This window comes from Martes martes (genome assembly GCF_963455335.1).
Source record: "Martes martes genome assembly, chromosome: 12".
In the NCBI taxonomy this organism is placed as follows: domain Eukaryota; kingdom Metazoa; phylum Chordata; class Mammalia; order Carnivora; family Mustelidae; genus Martes; species Martes martes.
Window position 1 is genome coordinate 44,849,690 of NC_137900.1, and position 18,724 is coordinate 44,868,413.

Here is an 18,724-nt window from a genome sequence, read left to right on the forward strand (position 1 = left end):
CCTGTTCTCCCTGCTACCACAAAGTTCCCTGACAATATTCTGAGGACAAAAAGGAGTTAATTCTTAGATGGATTAAAACACTAGGATTCAAATTATGGACACGAGCTAAAGCAAATCCTAGTTTCTTCTTGAATTCCTTTTGATATATCTCTTCTAAAAAAGAGGCCCAAGTTGAGAAAATACCTCTTCGGCTATAGTCATTAGCTATTCATGTTTATAGGGAAAATCCTCTCAAAACCTTTGCGGATGGACATGGGTGGATGCCCACTGTAACTTTCTTTAAGTACACGTAAGGCACATAAGGTGGGAAGGGAGAAGCACTAGAATTTTTGTTTTTCATGGAAGGGGATGACGCCAGCTTCCTATCTGTAACGGTCTGTTCCTTTGGAATCAGCTCCCTGTGTCACAACGACCTGGCAGACTTGAATGCTTTCACTATCACTGGAGTCCTTGCAATCCTGCTTTGGCTGTGACTCATTCACTTTTGCCCCAACTTCTCCGAGATGCCTTACTCAGCATCTAATTAGTTAGGGAGGATTTGCCGCGGCTCTTAACCCTGACACAGGAGTGGGAGGATGTGCTGCTGGGGTAGCCCAAATCTGTGCTGTCACTACATTAATCAGATTTCCATAAAGCCATGCATGAATAATTGGATTTATCACTGAACGTTAAGATACAGTCATAAATATAATTATAAAAAATACCTACAATTATAGATAAGGTATCTGCACCTTTAGGGATTTATTTTTCAACTGTGGTTACTTGACTCACCTTAGCACCAGACTTTGACAATTACACACAGAGGACCAGTTTGCAGCTGACAGAAATAAGAGAAAAACAATTTCAAAATAATCACCTACTATGTTCAAATTCACTCAGTGCATTGTGTCGAAAATGAACTCGAAATCTGTGTACAGGTTTTTAACATATACCATATACACATCTGAGAAAATGTTTGTGCATGCTTCCCTTGCATTAATATGTACATAAATGCCATGTACAGGACCTCACTACCGTCCCACTGCATTACAAATCAGACAGTACCTGTTAAGTGAAGCCTGCATGCTATCCACAAACTTACAAAGTACAGGCCAACACACAAGCACCTGTCTCTACTACAATCTGTATTTTAACAATTACCCAAATATTCCTATTTTAGTGTTGCACCATCACAATGGATGTTAAGAATTACATCTGGATATATCTCTATAGTTAAACTTCAAAATAAAACATATTATCACTCAAATTAGAGAAGGGAACTTAAATTGGAGGTAGCAGCCTAGTAATTCAACAGGCTGAAATTACATGCTTCCTAATATAAATATTTTCACATTAAGACCATAAGTTTGGTCAATTTAAGACATGATTACCAAAACACACCAACTGTAAGAAGGGGAGTAAAAAGGGAGGGAAAAATGTAGAAACCTAGGGATGGATGATGCCTGGCAATGAAAGTCATTTTCAAAGACCATTAACTATCAACTGCTTTACTCAGGGCTCTGATTAAATAAGAATATACATCCCATGTTAAAAGGGATGTCTACATGAGTGGGATAGAGTTTAGAATAAAAATGTACAAACAATAAAGAAGAATCAAACCACAATATACAATTAGGCATCTGACTTTAAAGAAAAACTATATGTGCCTTTTAAACTGTTAGTGAATAAACATTTAAATTATTTGGGGGGGAGGTAGGAAATCAGACAAAACCACCATTTCCACTTTAAAATATAGATTCCACAAACTGAAACTGTGTTTGCCTATATGAATAGAAAGAACTAAAAGAGTACTGGGAGAAAAATTCATATCAAACATGCTTTTAAATGGATTCCAGCAATGTTATTATATATTTCTTACAATATATTTTATTTATCATTTCTCTGAAATGTGCTAGATTTTATATTAGAAAGAAAGTTTGCTTTACTCTGTCATATCTCTGGTGAGCAGACGCTCTAGTATTAATGTAAATCGTTGATTTAATTTTTAGCTTTCTTGGTTTGCCCCTCACCTACCTAAGAAATGATTTCTCTGGTGATAACTAACACATCATGCTAATGAGAGAATCTAATGCACAATAGAAAAATGTCACTACTAATAATATTTGCATGAAGTTAAATAAAGCAACTGTAAGAGAATGTCAGACAGTTGTTCTTTAATAAGACACAGTTTCACAATGAAATTATGTTGTTAATTTTGTTACATCATTGGGTGAATCCTAAATTACTACATAATGATGCACAGAGTCATTTATAATTCTAACTTAGTATTTCACTTGTGTCTGAAAAGAGACCTTATTAAGGGATCTACATTTTATTTGAAACAGGTTAAATATACCTCACCAATAATAAAAGGTAAATGCCTCTAATAATGTGTAAAACATGGGCTGAAGCCATTTACCTGTTACGGTTTCATGTGTGAAAAGATTTCAAAATATATTAGACTATTGCATCCCTTGAAGTAGCTACAAAGAATTTTATCTGAGATTCTCTCAAATGCACAAAATATTTGCAAAAATAGAAAAATCATTTTTTAAAACCTGATTAAGAAAAAAGAAAAAAAGCTTCCCAAAGCAGGCCTTATTTTTTGCTTTTAACAATGCTTAATGAGGTTAAAATGGGCAAAATGATGTTCTAGACTCTAGGAGATTAATACAGAAGACGAGCAAAGGGTTTCTGGTCATTCTCGACCTGTCACTGATCAAAGTAACTCAAAAAAGAACTTCCTTTACAGAAGTCAAGAGTCATGCCCTTTAAGGTTATCAAATATTAGTCTGTATGAAAAAAAAAATACCCTTTTTGAAAAATCTTACTTAAACATGGGAAAGTTGCAGAAAGGTAGGAAAATGTAGTAAAACTATCGTATCTTGAATGTAAGGGATACATACTTAATTCTATCAAGTCTAAATTGGCTTCAGTTTGTGATGTCTTTTTGTTAGTGTTAGACAGACTGACAGACTTACATATAAGCAGATCCAACTTTGCTCATACAAAAGACAAAGAGTTTTATATCCCTACTGCTTAATTTACCTGTAGAAGACACAAATCTAGATTATTAAATTTCAGTATTCATGAGATATTTCTACAAGTTTTGCTGTACTTAAATAATACTGGTGGTTAATTCTCTGTAACTCAGTTTGAAACCTGCTAGTCAGTCTTTTCTAATATTTAAAGAAATGATCTGGTAAAACTTAAGAGTGTTTATATTATTATAGAAAACTTTGAAATAAGAAAATAAATCCAATCAATTCAAGTGTTGAATCATTTTTTTCTTAGAAATTAAAATTATAACACAGAAAAACCTCTTCATACAGAATTATGCATGTTTGATTAAACTGGACAAACTTTTACCTGTAGTAAAACAAAAGCTGGCTTCAATGTGTATATTGAAACTAGTATTCCTTGAAACTGTTGGCTTCAAGAAAATCATTTCAAGAAAAGTGTCTTTCCTGAGTGCACAAGCACACACACACACACACACACACACACACACTCCCTGAATCAACATTGCTGATGAACTATAGGTAAAGAAAATAAACATATTTTAATAACATGTACAGCACATATATTTTTAGATTTACACAGTCTGAATTTAAGTTTACATAATATTTATACAAACTAAAATATCATCCTGAAGAAGAAAAAAAAATACACTCATACACTCCTTACATGTTTTCCAAAAATGCACAGGAGGTAAACATTTAGTAACCACGACAGAAAAAAAGGGGGGAGGGGAGTGACTAACTACATTAAAACCAAAAACTGAAAAATATATATATACAGTTAAATTACAACGTTTTAAAATTGTGGTTTTCTCCATTTTACTACTCTGTTTAGTAACTGCATAATACTACGTAGTTTTATATAGCATCCGTTATGCATAAATTACCTCCTTGTATATCTACTCTTTTCATATAGTCGACTGATTCTAAGACACATGCATGCACACAGGTAGAGACAAAATAGATCTTTATATATCCACGAAGTCAAACAACTGGATCAAAGATACCATATTAGCTTAGTTGTACGAGTTTCTCTCTCTGAGTGACTTCAAATTATTTTCCTAATTCTGATCAATCATTTATATCATTTACTTTTATTTGTTTTTTAGCTAAAATGTTTTCCATGACTTAAAGTCTCCTTAGATTCAAATCTACTTGGAAATGGGCTAGTGCCAAAGAAGCAATCTAACACCATCTATGTGGTTCAATAGCCATTTATCAATTGATCATTATCTCTATCTGGTTTTATTAACTCTTTTCTAGCTAGAGGGAGACCTAAAGCAATCTTCCCTTCACATACACACATACACACTCACACACACCTGACCTTCCCTAACTCAAGGAAAACCCAAACGTGACATCTAATTTTTAAAGTGCGGCACAAGTTGCTTGGCCCTACAGTGAGTGAAAACACACTCTGTGTTACAAGCACGGAGAGAGAGCCACCCAGGCAGGGATGTGCCTCAGAAACACACCTCTCAAATTGGCACTCTACAGTGACAAGGAGTATCTCTGGGAGGGAATGAACTTTTTAACTTGCAAGAATGGGAAATAGCTCATAAAGAATTGCTTATTGGGTTTATGTTGATTGCATTTAAATCCCAGCTTACTGTATCAGCAGTAATCAGGGTCCCTCTACAGGATATGTCAAAATACACCTTATTCAAATGCATTTATCCTATCTAGAACGGCGTGATAAAACTGTTCGCTAGCTAAATGCTACAAAACCCTGGCTCTGTGCACCGGCTTCTGCAGACGTATCTCTAAACTTCTGGTAGTTTACAGACTACCAAATCGTTTTCTTCCTTTCATTACCAATACTTTAAAAAATCTAATTAACTCAATGAAGTATTTAATTCTCATGAACTCTTACAAGCAAAACAGGTTTTAGAAAAAGAAGGCAATTGCAATTTTTTTTAAATGAGTGGAACAGCACCAATTTCTTAACAACTACCATCTACTTAAAATCCAACTGTATTTGTCAGTAATAGTTCCGTGCTGTGTGGATGATACTATCACGCTAACTCTTGCTTTGTGTGGGTTTGGTGTAGGCTTTGAACAGCAAGACGTGTCTAGGAGGGAGGCACCAGGGAACTTCCCTCCCTCGCTTGAGCACAGTCCAAGATGAAAGTTTCTGGGTTGTTTCCCTTCGCTTCCTCTCACCCTCGCTCCCCCTCGGAGCCGCAGAGCCAGCAATTGTGCAAGAGGAGCCCGGCGTGCAGGGCGCGTATCACCAAGCGCGTGGTACGAGCCGCCGGCTCCCGTGATTAATTATCAGTTGCCGCCGGCCTCGCACTAACACGTCGGCTCTCCCGGCAGAGCCAGCACACCCAGCCGCCTGCAGCGCGGCCCGGACGGAGCAGCGGCTTTGGGGAGGACGCCGCGGCTGCGCCCGAGTGTGAGTGCGCTGGCCAGCGGGCGAGCGGGCGGGCTGCCGGGCGGGCGGGCCGGCGAATGTGCGGGAGCCCAGCCGGCGCCGGCGGGGAGCGCAGGGACGAGCGCGGAGGTGGGCGGGCGGCCGGGCGGGCAGGCAGCCGCGGCCGGTGCCGAGGAGCTGGGACCCGCCGGCACGGCCCGCCACACACGCTGCCGCCGCCGCCGCCGCCGCGACCCTCGGCGCTGGCAGCGATTCCTGCACAGCCTCCTCTCCGCAGGTAGGAGTCGAGCTACTTCCAGCCCCGTGGAGTCGGCGGGGCTGTGCAGAGGGGCCCCTACGTTTTATGGCTGTTGGGTTGGAGAACCTACTCTGCGATAGCAGACACTTCGACGAAGTGATCAATACAGACAGAATGATACATTTTTTTGGACGGTGGCTTTTTTTTTTTCCTTTTTAATTTTAAACAGAAAACCAAGAAATAAAGTCCTCCCCTGACCCAGGCTATCCTGTGAAACTTTGCAACGAATGCCTTTGCTTTCTTTTACTTCAGTATCCTTTCCCCTTTTTCTTTTAAGGAGCCCTCAGGGAAACCATGAAGTAAGTAACCCCGCACATTCCAACACCACAGTTAGGACAAAACAGAGCCTAACTATGAAGTGACCAAATTTTTTTAAAATGTTAGAAAGAAAATTAACAGAAACAGAAGTCTATATAACAATTCAAGTTTTCTCTAAAAAAAAAAAAAAGGAAAGAAAGAAAGAAAGAAACTTACCTGTTGGGACATTCTGAATAAGAGGTTAGTATCAGCGTTTTGCCATGTCCCCATGAACCCTGGTTCAGCTGTAGTCGTTCTGGTTCCGAACTGCATGGAGTTGTCAGTACAGGAGTCTCTTAAAGTCAAGTCTCTTGCCCTCTTTGGCTCTCTGTCTCTCTGTGTCTCTCTTTCTCTCACATCCACTTCTGCCTCTTCTGACTGAAAAGTGAAGGTGGATTTTTTGAGCCTCTTGGCAGCCAGTAGCAGGAGTGTAGTGTAGTTAAGAAGCTGGCTGAACTGTGCATTTCATTTGGGAAGGGGGAGATTTGGGGGAGGGAGGGGGTCAGAGCTTCTTTCGCACCTTCTGCACAGATACCCCTATCATTTATGCATAGATTGTGACTCCCCGAGCTTGCCTTTGCTCGGTTTAACAGCTGCCTGTCAGGTGTGCAGGCAGCACTGGAGACCCAACCATCAGCTTCAAACTCTCAGCCACTGCATGTCATTGGATAGCAGAGCTAAGAGTCAACTGCACTGTTCCACTGTCAGGCACCAAATGACACCCTGCACTAACCCCTCTCCAAACACACAGATAGACACACACTTATGCACACTCCAAGCAGCACCATGATCACGGACGGCACACAGGGTGAGGAGAAGCTGAGGCCCTTCCCAGGGAAATCTTCCCAACAATGCTTTCGGGTATAACATGTAATATCTGACATCAGTCTTTAACATTTGTAAACTGCTCTGCTTAAACATTTTTTTTTTCTAATTACACTGGAAGAAAGAAAAATACTCAGCTCTTAGAGAATGTTAAGTTGGCTCAGTTGTTGGCTAAATGTTAGCTCCTAAAAGTCATATAGTATGTGCTGGGCTATTTATAACCACATATAAACTCCTAGAGAAAATAATGTACATAGAAACTTGACCTTCCACTCTGAAAAGTAAATAAATAAACCTAGCAGTTTTTTGAACATAGAAGATACACAATAAACATTTGCAAAATAAATACATAGTATTTAACATCCAGTTCCTCCGGTCATTAATTATTAAATTGGAGGTTAAGTAATAAGAAACTGAATGGCAAGGAAAAAAGTGTACCTTTTCTTAAAGCTCACAAATAGAAAAAAATCCTTTGTTAAAGTTCCTGGATGAAGCATCTACAATACCCTTTCAAATCATAAAAAAGAAAAAGATGAAAGAAAAAAAGCCTGTCTCATTTCAGGGAAAAAAGTAATGAATATAAAAATTCCATTTTTCCTTCGAGATCTCTACGGAAAATTCTATAACATTTTCATGCCTGATGAAATGCAACCTGGATAGCATGCTGTATTTTTAATTAAACCAGTTTTAAAACAAAACATCTATTTATTAGATAGTGTTTATCTACCTTATTTATGGAAAAGCAGAACTAAAGAAAATGTACTGTACATAAACAGTAACTTCAAAATGGAAAGCTAAATTCATGTCATCTCATAAAAGTAGTCAGCAGGAAAAAGCCATCCTTCCTAAACTTAAAATGTAAGGAACATTAATCTTCAACCACCTACAAATATTGAGGACAAATGTACCACTCTCCTTGCTCCTTCTTAACTCAAGAATAACAATAAACCTTACTCTCTGAAACAACAAAAGAAACAGAAAAGAGCTTCAATGGCAGCTCTGTGTCATTAGTGGACAATGAGAAAAGATGAGAAAACGTACACTATGTTGACACAAATGTGCCTTCCCCTCTAGAACCGACATCTCCTGAAAGCTTTTCTGTTAAACTTCCCTCCGGTTCACCACCATTAAGCACAAAAAAGTCTCAAAAGCAGCAAATTCAATATCTGAGAAGAAACAAACAAGAACCCAAAGAATTGCTGCCTTAAAATATATGAAGTCCACCTGTGGTCAATAAAAATATTCTTGAAGGGGGAGGGCAGGAAAAGCCCCTATGAGTCAATTGTCAACAGTGACTGTACCTTTACAGCTAGCTATTACCCACTTAAACTCCCTCTAAAATTTGCTAGCCTCTTGATTTCTGAAGTGGCACTCAGTGCCTCAGTCAAGCTGCCTGCTCAGCTCCTGACCTTCCCACTAATGGCTGTTATTTGTGGGAGGCTTAAGGACACTGTCAATAGCAAGCTTCCTCCTCGCTCCTCTCAGGCTCTGTTGTATCGCTTTGCCTGCGTGTTCTCTCTCGCCTGCCTCTTGCTCTCCGGCTCTCCCCCTCATTCTCCCCCTCCTTCCTTCCTCTCTCCTTCACTCCCTCTTCCTCTTCTTCTAGCCCCCACCCCTTCTTTCTTTCAGTCCGGTAGTCCTCTTCTTTTCCAGGTATCATCCCCCCAACCCTGCCCCAACCACACACACACACACACACACACACACACACACACACAAACACAAAAATCAACTGGCATGCAGCAGAAGCACCTGCAGTAATAGACTCTTTTATTAAAACTGTTATTCTGCAAGACTTGAAATTCCCCATGGACCAGGCCATGTCAAAGCCGATATAATTAACTAGAGGCTCAGCAACGGATCAATTACCAGACAAGCAAGTGATAGTGAAATCAATGAAAGATCATCAGCCACATTATCAGTGTTGCAACTCATTAGGGCAAAACTGAGAAATGTGCTCAAAGCGAGCCCAAGCAAGGTGGCATTACAAAACAAAGGGCTAATTTGGAGACCCTGCTGTGAACAATCTGTAACAGAATTAGCCTTTTTTCCCCCTAAACTGCACAGCTCCGTAACTAAATGTGACAGACTGAGAGAAGCAGTTTATTAAGACACCAACCCCAAGTTTATTTAGTTCATAAACTCTCTCCTAGAAAATCAATACAGTCTGTACAGGGTTATTAGGCTGACTAGCTAATACATCCAAATCTGGTCTGCCCAGCCAGCAGTCTTCTGACAAAATGCTACCCAGCGTAGGCAAACTGAGCTCTTTGAGATATCAAGGTTTGAGGCTGCTCTAGATGAAACAGGTCTGCAAGGTAACTAGGACCCGTGTATGAGTGCCAAGGCACATACCTCAAAGGCACCAGGATATCTTTCCAAGGTTTAAAATTTTTCACAACAAACCTATCATACAGTACAGCACCTGCTAAATGGATTGCACAAAACAAAATTTTAACTGGTTTGTAAGACTAGTGTACAAAGAGGACAAGCTTTCTAAGAGACAACGGTTAACCTAAAGTCTTAACAATAAATGAATCAGTAAACAAAAAACAAAACCTCAAGCATATACACAGGGTGTGCTTTGCGGATTTTAAATCGAGAATAGTCATTATTAAATCAAGTTTTGAAATTACAAATTAGACTCCTCTAGAAGTCAGCAAAATACATGATCTGAACTTGCCACACACTGCCAGCATGTAGAGTCTTTGATCTTGGGCTAATTTTCTATCTAGCAAGAAAGACACAGGTTACAAAAAATAAACCTACAAGGCACAAAAAGAACTTCTAAGTTTGTCCAGTGGCTATATAATCTGTAGATTATGGAAGAGTTGTCTGGAATCGTTTGGATTAGGGTTATTTAAGGCTGGGGGGGGTGGTAAGCATCATAGTAATCGCTTTGTACTGTCCTGATTCCAAGTATTTCAGGTTAATGAACTACAAATACTAAAGGCTATGTACTGGCTTTCCCACATTTACTGATTGTGAGAGATGGACTGTGGAATTTGAGAATACACCAACTAGGTCCAAATGGCAACCACATTATTAAAGACATTATGGGAATGTGAATACCTCCACCTCACAATGATACATAGCAGATACACACTTAGAAAAAGTAAGAAACTCAGTGCAGTTTACAATGTTAAAACAGACTGGACAACTGTCAGAAAGAAAACAAAAGATAATAATTTTTGGAAGTGATTTCTGATGTTTATGATTTAAAATGTTCCAAGAAAAGGATTACACTATTAACATGACTTCAGTATACTGGCTCTAAGACACTAAATCCTAAACTTCAAAACAAAAGTTCTTATTTTCACAGGACTTTATTAGAATTCAATTTATAGATTGTTGTAAATAAACATTTTCCTCTAATTTTCAAGCTGATACCTTATTAAGCATTTCATAGTTCATGTTTTTGAGTAATCTGTAAAAAGTTTATATATATATATATATATTCTAAACCTATACTATAGATACCAATGTTTTAGATAGTAATTAAAAGTTGTAATTACAGAGAAATTGTATTTTTTAAAACCTTTTTGCATATAACTACATACTGTGCCTGTACCCTCAATGAGATCCAATTAGTTGCAAAGAATTTGCATTTCAGTTAGTATGGGATAACAAGACTATAGGGAGGCACAATGCAATTCCACCAGCAGAGTAAGAAAGTGTGTTCTTTCTTGTTAGCTCTGTAAGCAATAATTCCCACAACTGACTGTTTAAAATGTTACTGATCTTTTCAATATTTTGGTATTGAGGTAGATTTAAGTTTTCCCTCCATTAAAAAAAAAAAAATCTAGTGTAAATATCAGCCACAATGAATACTTACAGGAATAAATGAACAAAGGATTTTGTTTTGTGTGTATGTTTGTGGATGGGGGGGTGTTGGTGGGGGGATATTGCATGCTTTTTCTTTTCCTCTTAATACTTACTGGTAAGTTCTTTAAAAACACATTGCTTTCTTAAAGTAAGTTCCATAACAAGGGGCAGGGCAACCTCACTGGAAATAGTTCTATGTAAATATATATGGTTTTGTGATGCAGGGATGTAGTTAGAACACTGAGAAAGTAGTCAAGGATTTTCATTTCTTCTGGTTATGTTTCCAACAATGTAAATCCTAAGCAAATATCAAATAAACGTATAATTTATATACACAGTATAACAAGCATCTCTAGGACTTCTGCTGGTTCACAGAACAATACCTGTAATTCCCTGGGTTCAGTTCAGCAGCTGTTAACAGATTCTGTAATCTGTAATGACAGTAAACTGGCCTTTGCTCTTCTTTTATTCACTATTCATTTTCAAGGCTTGGTTAAGTACAGAGCTGGGTTAAAGATCAGTGGTTTTTCATGTGACACATGCTGGTATTCATCTAATGGCTTGTCAAGACAAAACTGTCCCTGTTCTTGCCAAAATAATAAAAATGACGCTCCACATCGCATGACAATCAGCACTTCCTTATGGCAAAACAACTCAAGCTTTTGTAACTCATTCACTTCACAGAAAAAGATTTTTAATAACAGGCTATCCAATCCTATATGTGGAATTAGGTTGTCATTCTCAAAGGATTTTTTTTTTAAGGTTTTGTATGGCCTCTCTTAACTCTAAAGCAACATGTAAACTACTTTCTGATCAAACCAGACTTTACCATATAAAAATAATGCTGAAGCTACAAATTCGTATGGCATTAAGGAATATAACTTAATATATGCAAATTATGCAGAAGCAGCAGCCTGGGCCCAGTCACAGAGGTGGGGGGAACCAATTGAGGAAATGTCATTTTTCTTGAGAACAAAGTATGGGACTTGCTTTGCAACATCTGTTGGGCTGTGTGAAATGTTAACAGATGTCTTAAGTGAAAAAAGGAAAAAGAATTAATAAAGGAAACCTCCTCTGAACAGATAATCCACCCAAATTTCCATATTCCTAAGGAAAAAAGTTGACAGCAACCTTTTTCCCTTGTGAAACCTGCCATCCCTACTTTACTGTGTAAAGTTTCATTTTCTGTGTGAAGTTAAGGGATGAAATTTTTTGACTCACCAAAAAGGATAGAGAAAAAGTAAAAACAATAATTTCAACTGAGGTTTTCCCTTTGTGAATAATTGTATCATAATCTAAGCTGCCTCTTTTCCCTTGAGTCACATATGTAAATTGATGGGAGGACAGCGAAAAGTTCACCCCCCCCCCAAAAAAGTGACACAAAAAGATGAAATATTACCCTACTGTGCCTGCATGTTGGGGGAAAGGAAGGAGGAGAAATTAAAGGGTAATTCTTTTTTTTTTTATTTATTTGACAGACAGAAATCACAAGTAGGCAGAGAGGCAGGCAGAGAGAGAGGAGGAAGCAGGCTCCCTGCTGAGCAGAGAGCCCGATGCGGGGCTCGATCCCAGGACCCCGGGATCATGACCTGAGCCGAAGGCAGAGGCTTTAACCCGCTGAGCCACCCAGGCGCCCCTTAAAGGGTAATTCTTAAGGTAAAGTTCTAATATGAATACATCTCTATAGATTAAGGTGTCCATCTTCACAATTAGGATTCACCTATCATTTATACCTACATCTCTGCATTCTCCACGCATTCCCACTTTCCTTCCATTACTAGCCTAGTGTTCTACAGCAGTATAACCCAATGATCATTAAGAAAACTTCTGGAATATGCTAGTTAGATCCTGGTATTTAAATTTTTTTTTCTTTTTTAAGATTTATTTATTTATTTGAGAGAGAGCAAGAGCACAAGAGCACCTGGGACAGAGGGGTAGGGAGAGGGATAAGTTGATTCCCTGCTGAGCATGGATCCCAGGAACCTTAGATCACAACCGGAGCCAAAACCAAGAGCCAGACACCTAACCAAATGAGCCACCCAGGAGCTGGTATTTAAATCTTACAACTGGAAAACTTTTCTAACAGTTTTCATTCATATTTCAATTTATTCGATGGTTTAGCCAAACCTGAATGAAGCAGACTTGAATCCAGATTAAAAAGATGATGCATACACACCAACTACTGAATCTAACCTAGTGTCTGCTTATACATGCTATAAATCCTCCTCTTGGGAGATATCTGTTCTATTGCTTATGCTCTTAAAAACTCAAGACATAAGTTTGGGTTAACAGTTCATAGACTAAATAGTTCAAAATGCAGTTAAGGATCTTTACAGATTTAGGTGAAAGAAGAAAAAAATGTGTTGTCATCTCTGATTGCCAGTCTCAATCTCTCTCTCCTCTATAAGATACTGCTTTAACACTGTACATGTTCTTTCGTGTTTACAACTATACCTTCTCCAGATGGCTCTGGCAGCTTAGGTTGGGCATTTCAACATATAGAAACCCCAGCCAGAATAGCCTGGAGATTCCAGGGGACAAGATCATGGTCCACATTGTAAATAAGATATGCAGACATGCTTTTGGTTTGTGGTTATTTGTTTTTGGACAAAGCATTGTGGGTGCTAAATGCTCTGATGTTTACTCGCAGGAATACCAACCACATCAGAGCATAGGACAAAAAATAATAGTAATGAGCGCTATACCCCAAAATAAAACAAAAACAAAAAACTGATCACTTACACTGAAGGAGAAAGCTCCTGCACTGAAAACATCATTATGTGACCTCAGATCCAAAGAGGAAAAGACACCTCCTAAAATAAAATTTGAATATGACACCAATTTAAATCACTTTAAACAGTGGTACAAACATCCCCCTTAAGCAAATAATTATCTAAAACCTTCATCTTTTTTTTTTTTTTGTACTATTGCAAAAGGAAGCATCTGCTCTGGTTGACACTTGTCTCTGTACCAACCAGAATAACCAATGTGATATAGCATTTGCTGACAGTCTAATCAGGGGCTCAGTTTCAGAAAAACACATCAAGGATATACCAAAATGCCATAATCCCCTGATGTCCTATGAAAAATTTAAAAATTAAAAGATTTGGGTAGGGTGTGGTAGATGAGGTAGTTTATAAAATATTAGGGAAATGATGAATACTTAGAATCAAGACATTTGCAGATGCAAAAGCATCTGACATCAGCATGAATCTTAAATCTCCAAAAGATCAAACATTTTACCTACTCTGTTTGGGCTTTAAAAAAAAACAAAAACAAAAAACCAAAAAAACGAAGTGACTTTGTGTGTCTTCTCTCAGGTCAAACACTGACAATGGCTTCTTGCTACCATAACCTGAAGTCAACGTTTTATGAGAAAATCTTCTGGAGGAAAAGAGCTAATGATGTATTTCCTCTTAAATGAGTATTGAAAAACAGGCTGGAGAGCATCCAGTGGAGAATTACTTCTATATGATCAAGAAAAGTTGCAAGGATTGTAAAGATAGTATTAATTTCTTTATTTACTTCCTTCTACAGTTTGTGGACCATGAAACTTGCAGCCCCACTTAAGATGTCATAGTAATAATTGAAATTACTGTCAGGAAGGAAGATTGAGACCCACAGACACCCAGGAAATCCAACATGGTTTTTAGAGTTATCGTAGAAAAAAACAACTTTTTTGATGGTACCCCCTTATATGAAATTCACAAACCTAGAAGACAAACTTAAAAAGTGAAATCCTGGGACACCTGGGTGGCTCAGTCAGTTAAGCAGTTGACTTGATTTCGGCTCAGGTCATGATCTCAGGGTCATGGGATGGAGTCCTGCTTTGGTCTCCTGCTCAACAGGGAGCCTGTTTGAGATTCTCTCCCTCTCCCTCTGCCCCTGCCCCTGCCCCTGCTTGTGCACACGCACACTCTCTCTCTAAAATAAATACATAAATCTTTAAAAAGTGAACCACCAATATACCTAAAGTTCCAAAACCTTTGTACAACCACACAATATTTTCTATCCATACATATTTAAATAGAAATGTTGGAATAAATTTGAATGAACCTGGAGATGGTTTCTGAAAATAAGAAACCCAGAAGATATCAGAAACTCAGGAGAGCAAGCTAAAAATGGGAAGAATTAACAGTGGCTTAAGTCTGACTAGTATTGACCTACGATGGGGGTAGTGGCTGTAAGAGGCACAACAAAAGCATCTAAGGTACAAGCACTGTGCTGTGTCCCCATCCACCTGGTGGTTCAGGGTATGGTCCCTCAGTAAAAATCCAACAAGCTACATACACATAGGATTTGCACACTTTTCTGTATGCACACTATGCTTCACTTCCGTAAGTTTACTATTGGTACTGTTAATGGCACTACTACTAAAAATAGTGATAACAACAGATTACAAGTGCGGGAAAGAAAAAAGAAAAACAAGAAAAAAAAACCAGCATGGAAGAGAAAAGGGAAGAGACAAAAGACTGCAGATATTTATCACCGTCAAAAATTAATCAAGTAACTTCCACTATGTGTACTGCTTGCAACAGTTTCTTCAGAGGTAAGAAGTGTTGGCAATCAAGTAAATATCCAAGTTTCACAGAATGAGGATGAATGTGAAAGGCAGTAAGTGGGTGGGAGAAAGAATGATTAAGTGAGAGATACCTTCACTAGGCAATTCAAGAGTGTGAGTGTATCCAAGTAGCTTAAATGGAAAAGAACTTCATACACAACATAGGATCCTGAATCACGCTTGCTGGTTATTGCTCTTTGAGCTTGTCCTCTGATCTGTAATTATGACTATTTTGGAGTAGGTAATTTGGGGTGGGCATAGAGTGTGTCTGTTGAGAGATTGGGAAAGAAATTATAGACACTCTGCAAACAGTATTATTTGGAGGCATGGAGTATAGCAAGACAATGTATTTATTTATTTATTTATTGAAGATTTTATTTGACAGAGAGAGACACAGCAAGAGAGGGAACACAAGCAGGGAGAGTGGGGCAGGGAGAAGCAGGCCCACGCCAAGCAGGGAACCCAATGCGGGGCTCAATCCCAGGATGCTGGGATCATGACCTGAGCCCAAGGCAGCCATCCAATGACCTAGCTACCCAGGTGCCCCAAGACAATTTTTTTTTTTTAAACTACAAATATAACATACTCCTCTGACCCACCCAAACACATTTTAAGTGTTCCAGTCTCCAAAGCTGACAGCAGCCAACCATTAAATAAACAAACCCTGGGGAGAATGAAGTAACAAAGTGGGAACAACTGAATAATTTGCTAATTGATAAGGGATACACTTTTACCCTGACTAGCTAAGTTTCTCACTTCCTTTTCTTCCACTCATTATAATGAAGGACATTTTAAACATTTTTAGCCACCGCTAGGGAATACTGATCAAAGCCCTACTTGCCAAGTACAAGAAGGTGTGGGGAACATGAAAGTTAAGGCATAGTCCTTGCTCACAAGAAGTTTATAATCAGTACAGAAGATAAGCTATGTATAAAAACAACCTTAATAAAACAGAATGTGATAAGAGAAGCTGCAGCAGAATCCTATATGACTTGGAAAAGGAGATTCCTTCCAGCTGGTGTTGTATGAGAACATTTCTAAGCAGAGGCAGCATTTATGCTGGAACTGAAGAACCAATAATATCCCTAGAGAAGTGATCCAATTTGCCTAGAAGATAAGGTAGGATCTGTGTAGAGCAATGATGAATGAAAGGGACTGACTGGTCAATAGGAACTGTTATTACTGGAAGGGCCTTACACGCCACTATAAAGAGTTGCTATTTATCCTGTATCCACCAACAGTCAGAACTGTTGAAAGCTTCTCACCGGCAGCACGGTATGATCATTACGGCACACACTAAGATTTATCTGGCAACAGCATGACAGACAAACTGAAGTGTGAAAAGACAGAAGCAAACCCACCGATTAGGAAGCTGTTACAACAATCTGGGTAAAATGATTACAGGCAACGGGGCTTGGGGGGGTGGGAAAGAGCAGATACAATATAGAGATAAAACCCAGGGGACAAGAATGACTGAGAAAATGTGGGTTACAAATGAGAAGAGTCAGGGTGCCTGGGTGGCTCAGAGGGTTAAGCCTTTGCCTTTGACTCAGGTCATGATCCCAGGATCCTGGGATTGAGCCCCGCATCAGGCTCTCTGCTCAGTAGGGGGCCTGCTTCCCCTCTCTCTCTGCCTGCCTCTCTGCCTACTTGTGATCTGTCAAATAAATAAAATTTTTAAAAAAGAAAAAAAAATGAGAAGAGTCAAAGATGACACAAAAGCTCTAATATTCTGAGCATGGGAAATGGTGGAAGTATCCACAGAAATGGGGATGAACTAGTTTGTGGGATGCTGCGTTTGAGCTCAGGTTGTGGAAACAGCAGATCAAACCAATGACAAGGCAACTAGAAAACTTCAGAAAACAGACTGACACTAGAGTTTTCAGATCTGAGAACCATCTACAGAGAAGTGACACAAGAGGTAAAGAAGGCAGAGGTTAGCATCTTAGGGAACACTGATGCTTTCTGGGGAAGAAGACAGAAGGAGCAGTATTAAGGGCATTACGATGGTCCAGTGTTCTGAATGACAAGAAGTCAGAGTTTAAACAGGCAGAGTTTTAAATGTTCTAAAACAAACAAAACAAAATCCACTATATTTAGAGTATAGTAAAACCAAAGAGTAGTACCTAGTAGTAAATACAGTAAAAGGAAAACAAATGCATGGGGATGATAAATACCAAAATCAGAGTAATGCTGGAGCATGGGGATGGGTACTGGAGAGAAGGATGGTAACCTGGGGCTTCACATGTATTTTTACATTCTAAGTTCCTATGTTTGGACAAATGGGTGTTCATTATACCTTCCTCTTATATACCTGTGGTTGTAATATTTTATAATTATATTTTGTGCCCTGAGAGTTCTTAATGGACAAATTGGTATAAAAGTTAGAATTCAGACTGTAAAGGAGTTAAGAAGTAAACAAAGTATAAAAGACAAGGAGGCGGAAAAGGCAAAAGGGTCTTCAGAGAGATTCTGCAAAGCAAGCACGTAAAATAAGAAAAAGTGCTCTGAAAAGTTTGCAGGGCCTGGAAGAACTTGTGTGAGTGTGTTGGTCTGTTACACGTTACAGGGGGGAAAAGAGTGTATTATAGACAAATGGGACAAAGCCAATGGAGGAAAGATATTGAAGATCTAAGCCAGAGGGAAAATGATATAAAAGGGTCCTAGGAGAGAATGTGATCGAGACCACAAATAAAAAGGGTGCCCCTGAAGGGAGAGGGGAAAAAAAATTTTCTCAGAAACCAAAGGTAAGAGATATAAAAAAAAAATTCTGCAGTTAAACAATATATGTATTGAGAGTGCTCGTGTCAGAAAGCCAGTTTACTACCCATCTCCCCAGCTAAACTCGCCATTGGTTGAAAAGGAAAGAGTTTTATCTATCTTTGGTCATCCGGGGCCTGACAGAGTGCTTAACACACAGTAGATGCTCAATAAATGACAGCTGCACGGAAGGCGTGATGTCTCAGAAAACAATGACAAATCAAGGACTGGTGGGGGCAAGGGTTGGGTCCAATTGCAGGAGATGAAATGAAACTCTGAATCAAGGAGAAATGAATAAAAGAAATGGCAAGTAGCAGAAGGGATCCAGGCTTGGTTCCCACAAACTCTTGAGAAATTTCAAGCGAGCAGACTGGGTTTAAGAAGGGTACCTCAGATTTCCCACTTTGTGGAAGCAGGACACTTAGAACCAGCAAAGAGTTCTTCATTCAAAACTGAAAAATGCCTTGCTCCAACACATAGACCCTAACAGGCAACAGTACATCGTAAACCAGTGCCCTTATAAGGCATTCCTCTAGTACATAGTTCTTACAAAGTGAAACACTGAGAACTGATTTTTAGATGAATTTATTCAATATTTTACTTAGATGTCTCCTGATTCTAAGTGTTTCCTATGTAGTGTTTTTAAAATGTCTGTGAATATGTTCCTGACTAATGAAATTCACCAAAGCAAACAAAAATCAAAAATCTTTATGCCATGTCACATACATGATTTGCATGAAGGAGTGGGAGATGTGGAAGAATGTCACTTCATTAACAAGCGC

At 38.8% G+C, this 18,724-nt stretch overlaps 1 protein-coding gene across 3 annotated transcripts in view; it reads right to left on the minus strand.

The window, feature by feature from the left end:
- The window catches only part of BNC2 (basonuclin zinc finger protein 2), a 425,240-nt gene that overhangs the window by 285,809 nt on the left and 120,707 nt on the right, over window positions 1-18,724 (minus strand). For 2 of the 3 annotated variants that reach the window (XM_080819786.1, XM_080819785.1), the window contains exon 2: window positions 6,149-6,349. In XM_080819786.1, coding sequence (XP_080675912.1) covers window positions 6,149-6,349 — 201 coding nt within the window. Of the gene's footprint in view, window positions 1-6,148; window positions 6,350-18,724 lie in introns of those variants that run through there. The other variant, XM_080819787.1, reaches the window with a different exon arrangement.